Raw genomic sequence first — 15,595 nt, 5'->3', positions numbered from 1 at the left:
GTGATTCAATGGTTTATTCTCTAAATATCACACCAGTGGCCAAATTGAAACCAGATTAAAAAAAAAGAAAAATCGCCAAATTTGTCGCCAATTTATCGTCGGCGACAAAACTTAGCGACCAAAAAACTGGCTCTATATCGCCAAGTATCCGCCAAATTATAACACCACTTGAGTATACATCGAAATTAACAATGATTTCCCCACAAAAAGGGACGCAAGACCTCTTTAGAAACCAAAAGGGGAGGTGCACAACTAGACCCCACTAGGAGTCTACGTACCAAATTTCAACTTTCTAAGAGATATCGTTCTTGATTTTTGCATAAGCGCACATCCGCACATACGCACATACATACGTACATACGGACGTCACGAGAAGTCTTTGTAATTAACTCGCGGAATGTCAAAATGGATATTTCGAGTGTTTATACGTTCTTAGGCACTTATCCACGTGTGGTCGGGTTGAAAAAAAACTCAACATTAATTCGGGGGAGAGCAAAATGGAAATTAATGCCGAATTTTGAGTGAAAAATTTTTCGCGAATACAATACTTCCTTTTTTTGTAAAAGGAAGTAAAAATAGGATGAAACAAAATTTTGAACGCTTTAGGAAAACCCTCTCCAACAAGTCTCTCGTACTACAACTCCTACAACTTTTTAAAAACCCTACAAATTTAATCTCTACAAATTTGATCTGAATTAACCAAAGGGGTCCTGATAAACGGGGACTGGACAAACAAGGTTCTATTGTACATATTTTGCTTCATAGATGCATCATTCAGAAAAAGAAAAACAAGATGGAACAAAATTCCGAACGTTTTGGGGTAACTCTCTCCAACAAGTCTCTCCCAAAGTTTCGACACAATAAAGATCCCATCTTCGCATCCTCTGATAAACATTCCCAGCCGTTATGGCATAATTCACTGGCCCAACAGAAAAGGTTTTCAGCCTTGTCAGGAGAAACGGTCTCGGTTGCGGGAAGATATTCCTTTGTTTCTCCTAAAGTCACCTCTCCTTTCATTCCTCTACGTTGTCATGACAACCCTTCGCCATTGCAGGCAGACGGTCAATAACCGGGAATGGCAAATAGTCGTCTGAACATTGTTTGCTCTCCTCTCGGTACAGTTTCGTATTTTGTGTACAGATGGGCGAATCTTTTGTTTTCGTAGGGTGCTGTTTATTAAGTTAGTGTCATGGCTACTGGTATTCTTTGCTAGTTTGTATAGCTGCCAATAAATAGGACTTTGCTCCAATGCGTTATATTTATCTGCTTTGTATTCCATGATCAATAAAGGAATTGAATCTACATTGTATACATATGAATTGTAGTGTTTTAAGCAGAGCCATTTTAGCAGCTCAGAGTTTCATAAGCACAAAAAGATTTCATTCATATAGGGTGATAAGAAATGGTGGACCCGATTTGAAAAAATCATACTTTCGAAACTACACACACAGGCCCGTCATTTAGGGAGGGGGGAGTCTGGAGGGGAGGACAATTACCTCCCCCCCCCCGATTTTGAAAAATCAATGTATTTCCATATACGTGGACGTGGTTATGCTTGTTTCTTTTTTTTTGGGGGGGGGGGGGGGGTATAATACTATGCATCAAGCACATTCCCTTTGTCCCTCCTGGAAAATTTTGAAATGAAGAGTCTGTGCACACGTTACCATAAGTTTGCGGTGCCCAATATATGGCCTGCGGGCCAAATGAAGACCGCAATGCTGATCAATCTGCCCGTTGTTATGTTCTCGAACTTTCCAAAACAATCGATCATCTTCATTTGAAAACGAATGTTGCAAATTCAGAGACAAATAGTCAAAAATCCGTTTCTTGGAAAACAGACGAAAACTTTGTATGAGGCAGTAATGAAAACAACTATTCTTGGTTTGCAATTTTCTTTCTCTTTCCGCGTTTTGTCATTTCACACAACTCTTTTAACTGCTGCTTGCTTGATTTTTTTTTTGTAACACTAAGTTTCAGGTGTGGTTTCTTTGTAAGATAAGAGTTGGTTGAAACCTTATCTTTTGCAGATTTGATCCAGGTAAAGCTAATACACGATTAACTGACAGCTGCACATATAAAAATAGTGCAATAAATAAGTTTGAAGAAACGTGATTTCCTTTCGTTAAAATGTCAAAATAGTCCACACAATCTCAATCAGTGGCGTTAATTTTCAAAAAATATCACACCAGAAAGCTTTTTTTGAATTAGGACACTTATAATTTCATTTTGTTTCACTTTCCTTAAGCTAGATTGAGTAATTAAAAAATAACAATAAATAAACAAGATTAATTGAAATCACTTTCTTTGTTAATCTAGTCAGTGACCTCCAAGTTAATCACACGAAATTAATTTATCTATTCTGAAAAGTGATGAGGAGGAGAACGTTGATCAGACTCATTTCATTTTTAATGAGAGCAATTTGATTTATAGAGCAAAGGTCGCAATATAAGGTCAAGTGAAAGAGAAAACCATAAACAAATAAGCCAGAACGAAGGAAAGGGGCTCTTTAAAACTAGCAATGATTTAATTTTGACATTCTAGAGGCAAATATAGCGCATAATTATTTGAAACTAGCGGTACACGCACGGCTTTGCTCGTAGTTAAAAATTAAAAGGACATTCGGTTCGCCTGTATATTTACAAATAATGGATGACGAATTTCTCGCCTATTGGCTATGTTCATTCACTCTCCCATTCCACGTCATGATAATTTCGTAATTTACTTGTCCATCTTATGGTAATTTTGCTCCGGAAAGCGTTTTTAAAATTAAAATAGAAAAAGAACAAATCGAATTTTCGAAAAATCGCTTTGAGATGCACACCCCCATGCTACAAACTAACTCTGTGCCAAATTTCATGAACATCGGCCGAACGGTCTAATTGCTATGCGCGCCACAGACATCCTACACTGTTAAAACCAGGGGTTCCAGACGAGTGAAAATATTCCCTCTAAGGTGAAAGCATAGTGCCTGAAAGTGCAACGCAGGCCAGAAAATAGAGCAGAGGAGCGAAAACAGCATGCAATCGCAGAAAGACTCATTGCGCATGCGCTTTTTGCCTTAGACATACATTCAACCACCTCAATATGGCGGACAAATGATGATTGCGTTTGTATGTCTTTCACATTGAATGAAGTACACTATTGGATTAAAACACAACTTTTCTAGGATTAATTATCCGAAATTACAAGTAAGTACAGCTTTTGATCACTTTGTAGCTTTTAGGGCTTTCAAACATAGTTAAGTGTTTAAAAGTGCATTTATTGCTTTTCAGTAACCGTTAGTCTTCTAGTTCCCGTTTACCGTTACTATCGTGAAATTTCCATCATTCAAAACGCTACTAAAAATATCTGTCATTATTTTCTTGAATACTCGATAAGCAGCTTTTATTAGTCACCAAAAAAACCTTAATAAAAATGTTTCTTGTGCTCGTAGATTATAGCAGAAAGTTAGCGGAAAAAAAATCTCTCTCAGTCTAGCTCTTTTTTTTTTTTTTTTTTTTGCTTTTTCATTCAAGTGTTAGAATCATTTCCTGTTAGCGGTCCTCGATAGCGTTAGAACTTTCTTTTGGTTTTTTATTTAACTGTTGAAAAACTTCATGTGCATTTTTTATTTTGTTACTCTTGATTAACGTTTATGAAACGATTTTGTTTTTCCGTAATTGTAATATCCCTGAATATTTTTGGCTCATCATGTAAGTAATCCATAAGTACAAGCTATGCTTCATTTTCGGAATACGTCAAGTTTTAGTAAATGTATAATTTCTCACATGTTTTAAATAATAACTCGTTTTTAAATTATAACGTATTTGTGACATATCTTAGATACCAAGTGAAGGGGTAGATATTTATTGTTTTATTAATTTTTAACATTACTTTTTGTAAAAAAAGAAAAAAAAAACATCAGAACCCTGAATTTTTTTCGCATGTTTTTTAACGACCCCAGAGTTATTATTCATATTATTTATTTTATGATTTTTTAAGAAAACGATAAAGATTTCACCGGTCCGCAAAGTTTTTCATTTGCTTTTACCGCGCCCGTGGGTCAAAAGAGGTTGAGAAACACTGAGTTAGAGCACGATCAGATGAATTAACGCTATGAGCACTTCTTAACTATGTTGAAAACTCTGAAATATGATCAAATGCTGTAATTACATGTTTTAATCATTTCCAATACCGAGTTCAATGTGAAAAATGTCCAAAACGTAGAATATCATAAATCAAAACAAAACTAAAAAAAAAAAAAAATACACAACTGTATTCAAAAACGCACACAATACGGGGGAGGGGGGGGGGAGGATCTGTAGTAAGGGTGCCATTTCTCTCTTCGAAGGATCCTTTTTAGCCTACTTTCCCAGTAAAAGTCAGAAAAAGAAGAAAAAAGCATGAAAGAAGGCTTAATGCATCTTAAAAATATCCCGAAAAACAAAAAAAAGTCAAAAATAAAAAAAATAATTAAATAAATATCGAAAAATTAAAAATTGGAAAGTAGGGTATTGAGATGGGGAAAAATGTCTGTCGGTCTGTCTGTCTGTCGGTCTGTCTGTCGGTCTGTCTGTCTGTCCCCCCCTAATAACTTTTGAATGAATAGTCCGATTCGAACAAACTTTTTTTTGTTCGAAAGATCTCGGCAAGGACACCTCATTCCCATATTTCACTTTTTGATTTGAACCATTTTTTGTTCAATTTTGAACAGTTCAAAAAAACTTAACATTATCGCCTACGGGGAAATTCAAGGCAATTCCGAACTGTGAGGCGAATTTGCTTCAAACAAACTTTGTAGGAAAAAGCTTTTGATGAAAAACTTGTATATAAAATATCTTTTTGATTTGAACAATTTTCTGTTCAATTTTGAACAGTTCAAATCCCTTAACATTAGCGCCTAGGGGAAACTGAAAGTCAATGTAGATTCCGTACTTGAAGGCGGATTTACTTCAAACAAATTTTGTTGGAAATAGCTCTTGACGCCGAACTCCAGACTCCGACTCCGAGAATTTAGGGGCACCTGAATCCGAATCCGACTCCTGTGCCCGACAATTAATCGGACTCCGACTCCCCGACTTCGACTATGACTTCCTAGCTTTGGCAAAAATTTATACACGGACAAATGACTGACTCCGATTCTTGGATATTCGACTCCGACTCCTTCATCCCAAAATTAGATTGACTCCGACTCCGACGCTATGGTTTTAACTGTGAAATAATTATTGTTGATGTGATTTGTTTTTATTTCAACGCTAAAGTTTTTATTTAGGTATTCAGTTTTCGGTGAATAAACTCGAAGTCATTTATGTTTCTACAAAAAGATACGCGCAGACGATTTTTTTTTTTTTGACAATGAAAAGTATTTCTTTACGTTGACATTTTATTGTTTTTATTTATCTTGATAAGTGCATTAATTCATTTAAAAAATTATTTTTGGCAACAGGGGAAAAGAAACGATTTTTTTTTTTTTTTTGATAGGATGTATTTATTTTAATGAGCTTATTAATTTTTATTATTTTTTTTTCGTTTTGAAAGCTGTTGAAGAATTTTTTTTTAAATGAAAAAAAGTGTATTAGCTGCTTTGTTTAAAAGTTGCTGCTATTTTATTTGTTCGTTTTGTTTTTTTTTTCTTTTTTTTACACATCTAATTTTTTTAGATGAGTGAGGAATATTTTATTCCTAGAAAGTAGCTTAAAATATTGGAAAAATATGTTTGAAACAATTTGCGATGTTAGCTATTTTGAGAACATTGATCAGGTACTAGAAAGTAGTATGGGTATACGGGAAAGTAGGCTCGTCTAGTTCTAGACAGAACTTCTTTTTTTCACCCCGGCTGTCTAGTTTTTAAAAGGTGCCTGTTTTTCACCCTATTTAGAGGTGCGATTTCGGCTCCGTATTGGGTGTCGCTGGTGAACAAGCGTTTCTCCCCTGAAAGGTGCCGAATGCATCCTGTAGTTTTAACAGTGTATAGACATCCAGACAGAGAGATTTAGAACTTTATAATTAGTAAAGATTGCCACTATTTTACTGAGTATAACACTAATTTGTTACAAAACTTTTAGACTATCAATTACACAAGGCAAAGGTCATTTTAGTGCCTGAATGTCTGAAACTGATTTCCTTTATTATTGGTGTTCTGAATTCAAATATGACACAAGTTTTTGCCTATAAGAGCTCAAATTTCTAAGATATAATATTTTTGTGAAATATATACTTGACAAGAGTTTACGTTAAAACCCCAAATCAAACAAAATACAAAACGTTATTTTCATTGCTATTATATCATACAAGCATTCAGAGCTTGATTACTAAACAGGGCCAACTGGAACGCAGTCTTCGGCAACTAAATGGCTAAAATTTCTTTTGTTTATTATTTAAGAGAAGGAAAGTAAATTAATGTTTTCCTTTATTTATTTACCTTTCCTTGTCTGCATTTATGGTGTGGGATGATCTCTACTCCAGCAAATATTTTGAACTAGTAGTGGACGAACTTCTCAAATACCCCGTGTTTGTATGGTCTGACTACAGAGGGCCCCGAAAAAAATGTTTGGACTAGGATCGTCAATCGATACATTACTCGGGCTCTGCAAATATTATATACAAAGATCTAACTCATTACACATCGCGTGAAGCGAACATTATGTAAGGTAAGAACTCAACAATCGACTTTAACTCACTGAAGCGTTGTTACTAAACATGACAGACATTTACTCCACTAATTGACTTTTAATTTAGGTAACTGTACTTTATAGTGACAATAGAGCAAATTTGCCGGAAGCAATCCTTGTTTTAAAATCCTATAGTTGGTTTAGAAGTGCACAAAATGTAGTTAAAACTGCATATGTTGTTTATAACACTGTAGTACTGATTTAAGTACTGATTGAAAAAAGTGAAGCTGATAGAGAAAAACTGAACTCATGTTTGGACTCAGTGCCCCAAATACAGTTAAAATCAGTTCTGGAACTCTGAGCAGCAGTGAAAGAAATTTTTTTGTTGACCTGTGTTTATCAATCTTTGAGAGAGGGATAATGAAGTTTATTTAATAAAATCAGACGTGTGCTGTTTATTTTGAGAATGGGTTAATAATGGAGAAAATTACAAAGTCAGAGCAATAACAATTTTTTTTTTTTTTTTTTAAGAAAAGCGGAGCTGAAATTGAAAATGGAAGAGAAAGCGATTAATCAAAACAAAATAAAATAAATAAATAAATAAAAATATATATTAATTTGAATTCTGAAATTTTTAATTCAAATTATGTTTTTCGCAGTCACAACAGGACCCTACTCATTACAGTTATTGTTTCTAGAAACGGCTCCTGTCCCCTCAAGCCTGCCCCCTTCTCCTGTGCGGTTCCGTGTGTATAGTTTTGTGTGCATGTGTAAATTTGTGTTTGTGCGTACACCTGTGTGTATGCACAAAGGCGTTTGTGTATGTGTGTAACGCGCGTGTGTGAGCGGGTATATGGTGTGAGCCTGCGTGTGTGTGTAGGACATGGACGCCACCAACCAGGAGAAACCGATTCCGTTTGCCAGTGCTCAGGACCAGAGAAGCCTGTGGGCGATGGTGCTGCAGAGACCCCTGGTCCAAGCTGAAAAAGGAACCACAACGACAAGGACCGTGTTGAGAACAATAAGCAATCGTAATTTCTCGAAAAAAAACAAAGTAAAATAATCCATGTAATAAAATTTTATTCAATATTTCAAAGGGAGGAATAATGCAATTAGTATCATTTTAAAAGGACGACAACTTATTATACTACGCTTTAATATGTCAGTCACGGCGATAATGTAGTTACCCAGGTAGCACACGCAACGTTTCAACATTTCATAAACGATATAAAATGGTTGTCACATCTTTGACAACTATTTTTGAACGTTTATGGAAATTAAGACAGACAGTCCTCAGAGACAGTACCCGGTTGTGCGTAATTTAGTGTCTCTAAAAAGAGCAGTAATTCAGTTCAGTAAGTCCAAGTGGGAGATTTTGGTCTCTTGAAAAGCGCATTAGTATTAAACACAGCCGTATGAGGGAAATGGGGTTAAAATCCAGCTTTTTATAGAGAAGACCAGTGTTAATGAAACAATTTATGTATTCAGTTCATCTTCGAATTCTTCCCCACCGTTCGTTTTTCTCCCCGCATTAAAAGCAGGTTTGAGACAATTTTCTTTTCTGGCCATGGACCATCCCACAATATCTTCACAGATTTAACCTTTCTGATTCTGCTAATTGCTATTGCGGGGAATTAGGTTCTCCGGAACATTATTTTCTTCGACTTCCACTAACATCGCATTTGCATATCAGACGTAAACATAGTTTTTCACTCAATAAAAACATATTAATCGCCTTTTCACAACATCATACCCGCATCAGACTTAACTCGATTTTCCATCTCTTGGCTAATGAAGGCTTCACGTTTCAAGGCGTTGACTAGTACACATATTTTTTCTATTTTCAATAGTTAATATCGTTTAAATTCAGTTTTTTTTCTGCACTTTAACACTTTATCTTTTGTAAAGCAACAACTCTCTAGTGTCGTTTATGTCTTATTGCACATTGCAAGCTTTTATGCATTGGTTTTCTCTACTTTATTACATATATTGATGTTAAATTACCAAATTTTTGGCAAGAGTAAATCAAAATTGTAACAGATAATAATGTATTTTTTTATGTATTTAAATAAAGTTCCTCAGAGACCCACTTGCTCAGATTTATCTGAGCATTTAAAACCGATAAACCGAGCAAATGGTAGGTGCGGGTGGTCTCTGAGGGTGTCAAGTGTCAAGTGTATTAAGTTCATATTAGATCCTCATTGATTACACACAAAGCAAAAACATTAAATTTGTTAAAAAACATTTTAAACAGCATGTTTTGATACCCCGACTTCACCCCATGGTAAGTTAAAATAGGGGTAGTACAAAAATAATATATATTCAGACAAAAATATGTAAATATTGTCTTTAAAATAAGAATCAAGTCTAATAAATAGATCTTGATTTTATATTAAGGTGCAAATGCGTGTAAGAAACGTATTATTCAATTCAAGGAATAATGTCACCGATTCTCGAAATTAGGTTCAATTAGTATGCCACGCAAACTGCTAAATTAGTCAAACATCGTTAATTTTGGGAACATTTAGTAACTTCTCTGATTTCTTAATATTTAGTTTATATTATTCAGTATCATAATAAGTTGCCATGAGGGCAACTAGGTGACCCACATCGTTAATTTCTCGTCAAACCAACATACTGTCTTGTCAGATGATGCTAAGTAGGAAACACACCAGAAGAGTGGTGCTTCAAAAATTAAGATATTTTTTAATGAAAATTAGCAGAAGAAACTCCAAACTTAGCCAGATAACCACAAATTATGCGCATAAAGGCGTAAAATAACATCTGTTTTCAAAATTTGTAATTGTAACATGTAACGTTTAGTTAAACCTCACCAGACCCCCAAATTACGCCATCTCTGAAAACAAACCATAATAAACATAATTATAAACTTAATTCTTACTTTTCTTTGTACATCTGTTCCTGTACAGATGTTCTGCTGCAAGTCTATACTATAATTAATAGTTTAGTTAATTGTTAGTTAATAAAAACTTTAGAGAAAGGTTCACCAACGCTTACTTTTACGCAACATATGCAATCGGCATAAACATAGTTTTTAAACATTTAACTTGGTTTTCAATTCTAAAAATTAAAAAAAATTAAATAAATAAATAAAAAAAATTTGTTTTTTAGTTTTATCTGCGTTTCTAAAAAAAAACTAATTATCTTTTTCAAAAAGGAAAAAGTGGATGTTTTTAAATATTCTCCCGCTTGATCCCATGGACTCGCTTCCCCTAACTGTATAATTTAGTATAAGACAACGGCAATGTGTATCAAAGCCTCAAAAGGAACTGAAACAAAACTTCAAAACGTTCTTAAAGATTTTATTTTATTGTGTTTCTTTCCTTTTCTTTTCTTTCATTTTCTTTACCTTTTATGTGTTCCTCTAAAAATTTGCAGAAGCAACTTATGTTGTTCAACGTAAACCACACTAATTCTGAGGTTCCTGATCCAAAAAGTTATTCTCAAGCTCGGATCTTTAAATTTCGGATCTTCCTACAACAAAATCTGTAGGGCTTTTCCCCAGAGGCCAGCAACGTCAATAAGTCTTATTCACAACGTTAATAAGTCTTAGTCCTAGTTTTTCCATTTATTGGGCTGTTGGGCTTCTTAACGACGTGCCCCTCCCCCTCCCCCGCACTGCAGGGTTTGCGGGTACGCAGATCCGGGCCTGGTTATTCTCCTGTTTTGGTAAACAACTTTTCCGATTGGAAAGTCAGAATACAAACTGCAATGCGAACGCGAACATAAAAATAATAAACAAATCAGAGAAACAATATGCCAGATGAAAATCCTGACAGTCAAAACTTTTGCCAAGCCTGCTGAGGAGACAGCGATTATTGTTCAGTTCCCTCAACATCTAAAATAAAGTTCTTCCCATTTGAATGAACACCACTTAAAAAAATAGTAAGAAAAAAAAAACAAGTGCGTGGGAGGCGTTCCCGTGACAATGAGGAGGTTGAAGCAAATCGTTGAAGAAAATATTTGTTTGTTACCGTTTACCCATTAACTTTTCCTCCATGTGAATCACATGACCTCTAATGTGATGTCATCAAATGATTCACCGACTGGTTCGACCAAATCTCGCATCTGAAAACCGTAACTGGTAAACTCAAAGAAGCGTATCTTTCTTTTTTAACCTGCTTTAACAAGAATCTTATTATTGTAGTTTTCCCTGAAAAGGTTTCTTATTCTTTTAAAAAATGACTCATAAGGCACGGTTGACCAGTCTCCAGAGCAGTTGCAACAGGATATAACGGAGGATATTATTTTGATAACAGTTTTTCAAATTTAGGTTACATTTAAGAGTGTTAAGTATTTTTGGTTGTGAACATCTTCTCGTCAATTTGGAATCGCGTTTTAAAAGATTAAAAGAAAACTGAATTAATTCAAAGAATGCTGTGAATTCAGTCTCAGTTAATAACTTTTTCAAAAACGCTGCAGTGTATAAATTACCTAGTTTTTACTTCCTTTTACAAAAAAGGAAGTATATTGTATTCGCAAAAAAAATTTCACTCAAAATTCGGCCTTAATTTCCATTTTGCTCACCGCCGAATCAATGTTAAGTTTTTTTTTCAACCCGACCACACGCGGATAAGTGCCTAAGAACGTATAAACGCCCGAAATATCCATTTTGATATTAACCGAGTTAATTACAACTACTTTTCTCGTAACGTCCGTATGTATGTATGTGCGTATGTATGTCGCATAACTCAAGAACGGTATGTCCTAGAAAGTTGAAACTTGGTACGTAGGCTCCTAGTGAGGTCTAGTTGTGCACCTCCCCTTTTGGTTGCATTCAGGTGCTTTTAAAGGGGTCTTTTGCCCCTTTTTAGGGGGAAATCATTGTTAATTTCGATGTATACTCAAGTGGTGTTATAATTTAGCGGACACTTGGCGATATATCGCCAGTCTTTTAGTCGCCAAGTTGACGACAAATTTGGCGATGTTTTTTTTTTTAAATCCTGTTTCAATTTGGCCACTCGTGTTGATATTTAGAGAGTAAACTATTCAATCACATCAAAATTGCCAATAATGGCAAAATGATATTAAAATTGGAGTAAAAGGAAGTCATGTGACGCACACATCAGCTCGTTTACTTTACGATTGCCTTTTATTAATTAAAATGAAAGTTCATGCTGTTTAACTCTTTCATTTTCTGAAAAATGGTTTTCTTTCATAAAATTTCCAGAAAGTCTTTTCATTTATTTTTTAAATTTCCTTTTAAAGATTTTTTTTTTAAATTTCTTTTTCTTTCGCAGTAGTTCTTACGCTTCAGAAATTTCTAGGCTAGTTATCAAAGCAATAACTTATTAAAAATAATTAGTTATTTTTATCAGTATTTGTAATTATTAATTACCTTTATTTTGTTATTATGTTAGTTAACTAACAAACTAATGAAAGCTTGAGTTAATACTTTTCTCATTGGATACCATATAGATACTTTTCATTCGATTTTATTTAGCTATTAATAACATGGAGTCGGTACCAACTGTCGAAGCGACGATACTTGAGATCATAGAGTAACAGTAGAACTAGAGAACGAGTAAGGGCTATTAATTTATTACAACCATCTCTTACTCTAAAACAGAGAAGATTTCAGAGAAATTTCTGCTTAATAAATGATTTAAATAAAGTGTGCAGAATGCATGAAATTTATTTATTAAACATTTATAAAAATCACTATAATATATCCCCTTTTAAGAGACTTTTACTGTCGCTGCTTTTACCTACTACGCAGACTGCAGTTAACACAATTTGCTGTTTTTGGGAAATTTACTAACACAAAATGAATGATAATTCAATTAAAATAACCATTGGTGACTTTTTTCTGTTTTTTGGATGCAAAGAATATGATAGTATTTTTGCGTAAGTCAGAAATTGTCACAAACACAAACCTTTTAAAAATCGTTCTGCCGTGGGTAAGCAAAGTGCAGTATCTGAAAATGATTCTTTCTTTCTTCTTCTTTTTTTTTTTTTTTTTTGAGCAATCACGATTGCTTTTTGCTTTCATTTGACTGTTTTGGCGTCCTGTCATTTTATTTTCCCACCAGCAGCACCCCCTGCAGCACCACAGTCGACCGGCCTCACGATGCTGCTCCTCTAGCGAAAACCATCTCCAGGTTGCGCCCATATCCTACACTCACACGCATACATACACTCACCTGCAAGCACACATACATATACACACCTTCACACACTCACCTGCAAGCACACATACATACACACACCTTCACACACTCATGCCTGCACACACACACACACAATACTCACGTACACACCTACACACACGCATACATACACACACACCTACACACACTCATGCCTGCATAGAGACACAAACACACGCGCATACATACCCACACACTCATGCCTGGGCACAAACACACACCCCTACATACACACATACACACACACTCGTGATTTTCGAAAAACATTATTTGAATTCAAGAAGCCAAAATTCAAATTTTTTTTTTTTTAATTTTTCACACAAATAAACTAAATTATTCACATGCTTGAAGCATGCTTGAAAAATAAAACTTTTTTTCTCTATAAATCTAACACGATATTAACCCCTTCAGACCTGGTGTCCGGTATACCGGATATACACTTTAAACAGCTGCTAATCATTTAATAATTGATTTAATTTGATGATTTATTTTGTAGTTGACTCTTTACATTCTACTTATTATAATCTGTGAAATAATTTTTCGTTTTTGGATTGACAAAACTGACACATAAGGATTGAGAGATAGAGAGTGGCTCATTTTTTTAATCATGGATTTTTGTCTGAAAAGCGAGGTTTTTTTCCTGATTTTTTCAAAAATATATAATCTTTAATTACTCGTTTCAAACGCTTATATTATGTTTTATAATTGTTTGTAGAACATTTTATAATGAAGTTTGTTCGGTATTTTATCGTTTTTGTATAGGAAATATTGATTTCAAAAATATAAGTCCGGAATATTGGACGTGCCATAACTCTTTTAATATTTCTCCTACTAACTCAAAATTTTGTCTATAAGATACCCTTTACCATAGTACACTGTGTACCAAATATCAACATTTTTGGTCCAATATTTCATAATTCCGACTGAAGAGATTAAAAGCATTTATTCTTTCGAAATACTTTTTAAAAAATGTCAATTAGTAAATTCAAATTTTTACGTTGAATTCTCGAAATAATTATATAAAAACATTTTCTAAACATGACTTGCAGAGCTTACTTTAAAATACTATCTGTTTTAGCAATACATTTTGAATACAAATACAAATACAAATAAAATGAAAACAATAACAATAATTGAAAACAATAACAAACGAAATGAGCACACTGGAAAGTAAAATGACTAACATTTAATATGAAAACATTAATTTAAAACTTTTTTTTTTAATTCATATCTTTATCACTGTAAAATCACTATGCAAATAAAATATGCGCATAAAAAACTACATTAATTCAAATATTCCGTGACTGTTACATTTTTAGTAATTATCTGTTTAACGGAAAACACATGTCAAAAATATCTCATGCGCGTTTTTAGTAGTTTTACTTTATGCGAAACATATAACAGTTATGTTTACTGAATTTAACTAAAATCATGCGTCAAAAAAAACAAGATATTGCTTTTTATTTTGCATAAATATCATAAAGCCTAGTGCAGTCGCGAATAAAGCGCATTTTTAGAAACATGTATCAAAACAATACATTCTTACAGCTAAATACAATTAAAGATTTGCAATGCGCACAAAAAAATACGGAAAAACAATTCAATATTTTTTGCATGACCACGCCTAAACAAGCTGCTGTAAAAATTTATACACCCTCCGAAAAATCGATAAATTAAGAGCAAACTCCACGACCAAAATTTAAGATATCAACACGTTTTAACAACAAACCAACGAGTCGCAAAAAATAAATATTGAACAAATTTAACCAGTACTTACAATCGCACATCTCTTTTTTTCTTCTAGTAGTAACGAACGCTAACTCTTATGGTTACCTATGGACCAAGTAGTTAAAGCTGCTGCGGTAGAAAACGAGAATCCGTATAACGGCGGGTTCGACAGAGGGCAGCACAGTTCGTCCAACGCCCCGGCATTTGTGGCCAACATAGACACATCGACGCCATTTCTAGCCCCAGTCCCCTCCCTCCAGAGCACACTTTTGCCAAAAAATATCCCCTCTCTCCTTCCAGCCGCAATTTTATTCCCAGTTGCGTGATTTTTCATGGTTGTCTGATGGGTTTCAGGAATCAAGCGCTGTTGGAATTGTTTTTTGCGGAATTCCTCACTGCGTTTTTAAGTAAGGGTTTTTGACTTCAGCCTGTAACGGTATGAGACGAAGGAACAGTAAATTAAAGAAATAAATTATGTAACACTAACATTCTACCTCTGCTTACAGAGATTCGATAATAAATTGCTTTTATCAAATAAAGAAGGCGGAATAAATTTTATGTGCAAAAATTGTTTTCAAAAAAATATCTTTAAAAATTCATTCATAAATAATATATTTTTTTTAACTTTAAATCCTTTCTCTCCTTTTAAATCAAAGTCATCTTAAAGTGAGGTTGTAACTTTCTCTGGTTCAAAATATTTTTTTAAAAAAAAGAGTATAATCCTCCGATAGTAATCTTCTAGACAAGGAATTTTGAACTAGACACTGTTTACCAAAATCACAAAAAAAAAATGGTAGCCTCTTTAAGCACTTATGGTAGCCATTATTAGAAAAAGTGTAAAAAGTAAAAAACCTATTCGCAATTGGTAATACTATTAATAGCGAATTAAAAGATATTGACACTTTCAAAAACAGAAGAAAAAAATTCACTCGAAAATATTTTTTAACATAAAGATACAAGCATACAACAAAAATAAGCGTTTTACAAATTTTTAAATGTAATACAAATGCAGGCAATATACAAATTAATTAAAGCAAAGAGGAGGGCTCATACATTCTTTGGTTTATTTGTTACAAATTTTCTGTTACCTGACACGATTATTTTTCT

At 34.0% G+C, this 15,595-nt stretch overlaps 1 protein-coding gene across 1 annotated transcript in view; it reads right to left on the bottom strand.

Annotated features, from left to right (window-relative positions):
• Nucleotides 1-14,666, bottom strand: part of LOC129222463 (stathmin-1-A-like) — a 35,071-nt gene extending 20,405 nt beyond the window's left edge. The window contains exon 1 of the mRNA XM_054856976.1: nucleotides 14,538-14,666. Within this exon, the coding sequence (XP_054712951.1) occupies nucleotides 14,538-14,547 (10 nt within the window). The 5' untranslated portion in view covers nucleotides 14,548-14,666. The remainder of the gene's footprint in view (nucleotides 1-14,537) is intronic.
• Nucleotides 14,667-15,595: the final 929 nt, after the last annotated feature.

This window comes from Uloborus diversus, chromosome 5 (assembly GCF_026930045.1).
Source record: "Uloborus diversus isolate 005 chromosome 5, Udiv.v.3.1, whole genome shotgun sequence".
In the NCBI taxonomy this organism is placed as follows: Eukaryota; Metazoa; Arthropoda; class Arachnida; order Araneae; family Uloboridae; genus Uloborus; species Uloborus diversus.
Note: the sequence above shows the minus strand (reverse complement) of the source record. Positions and strands in the feature narration are given on the sequence as shown.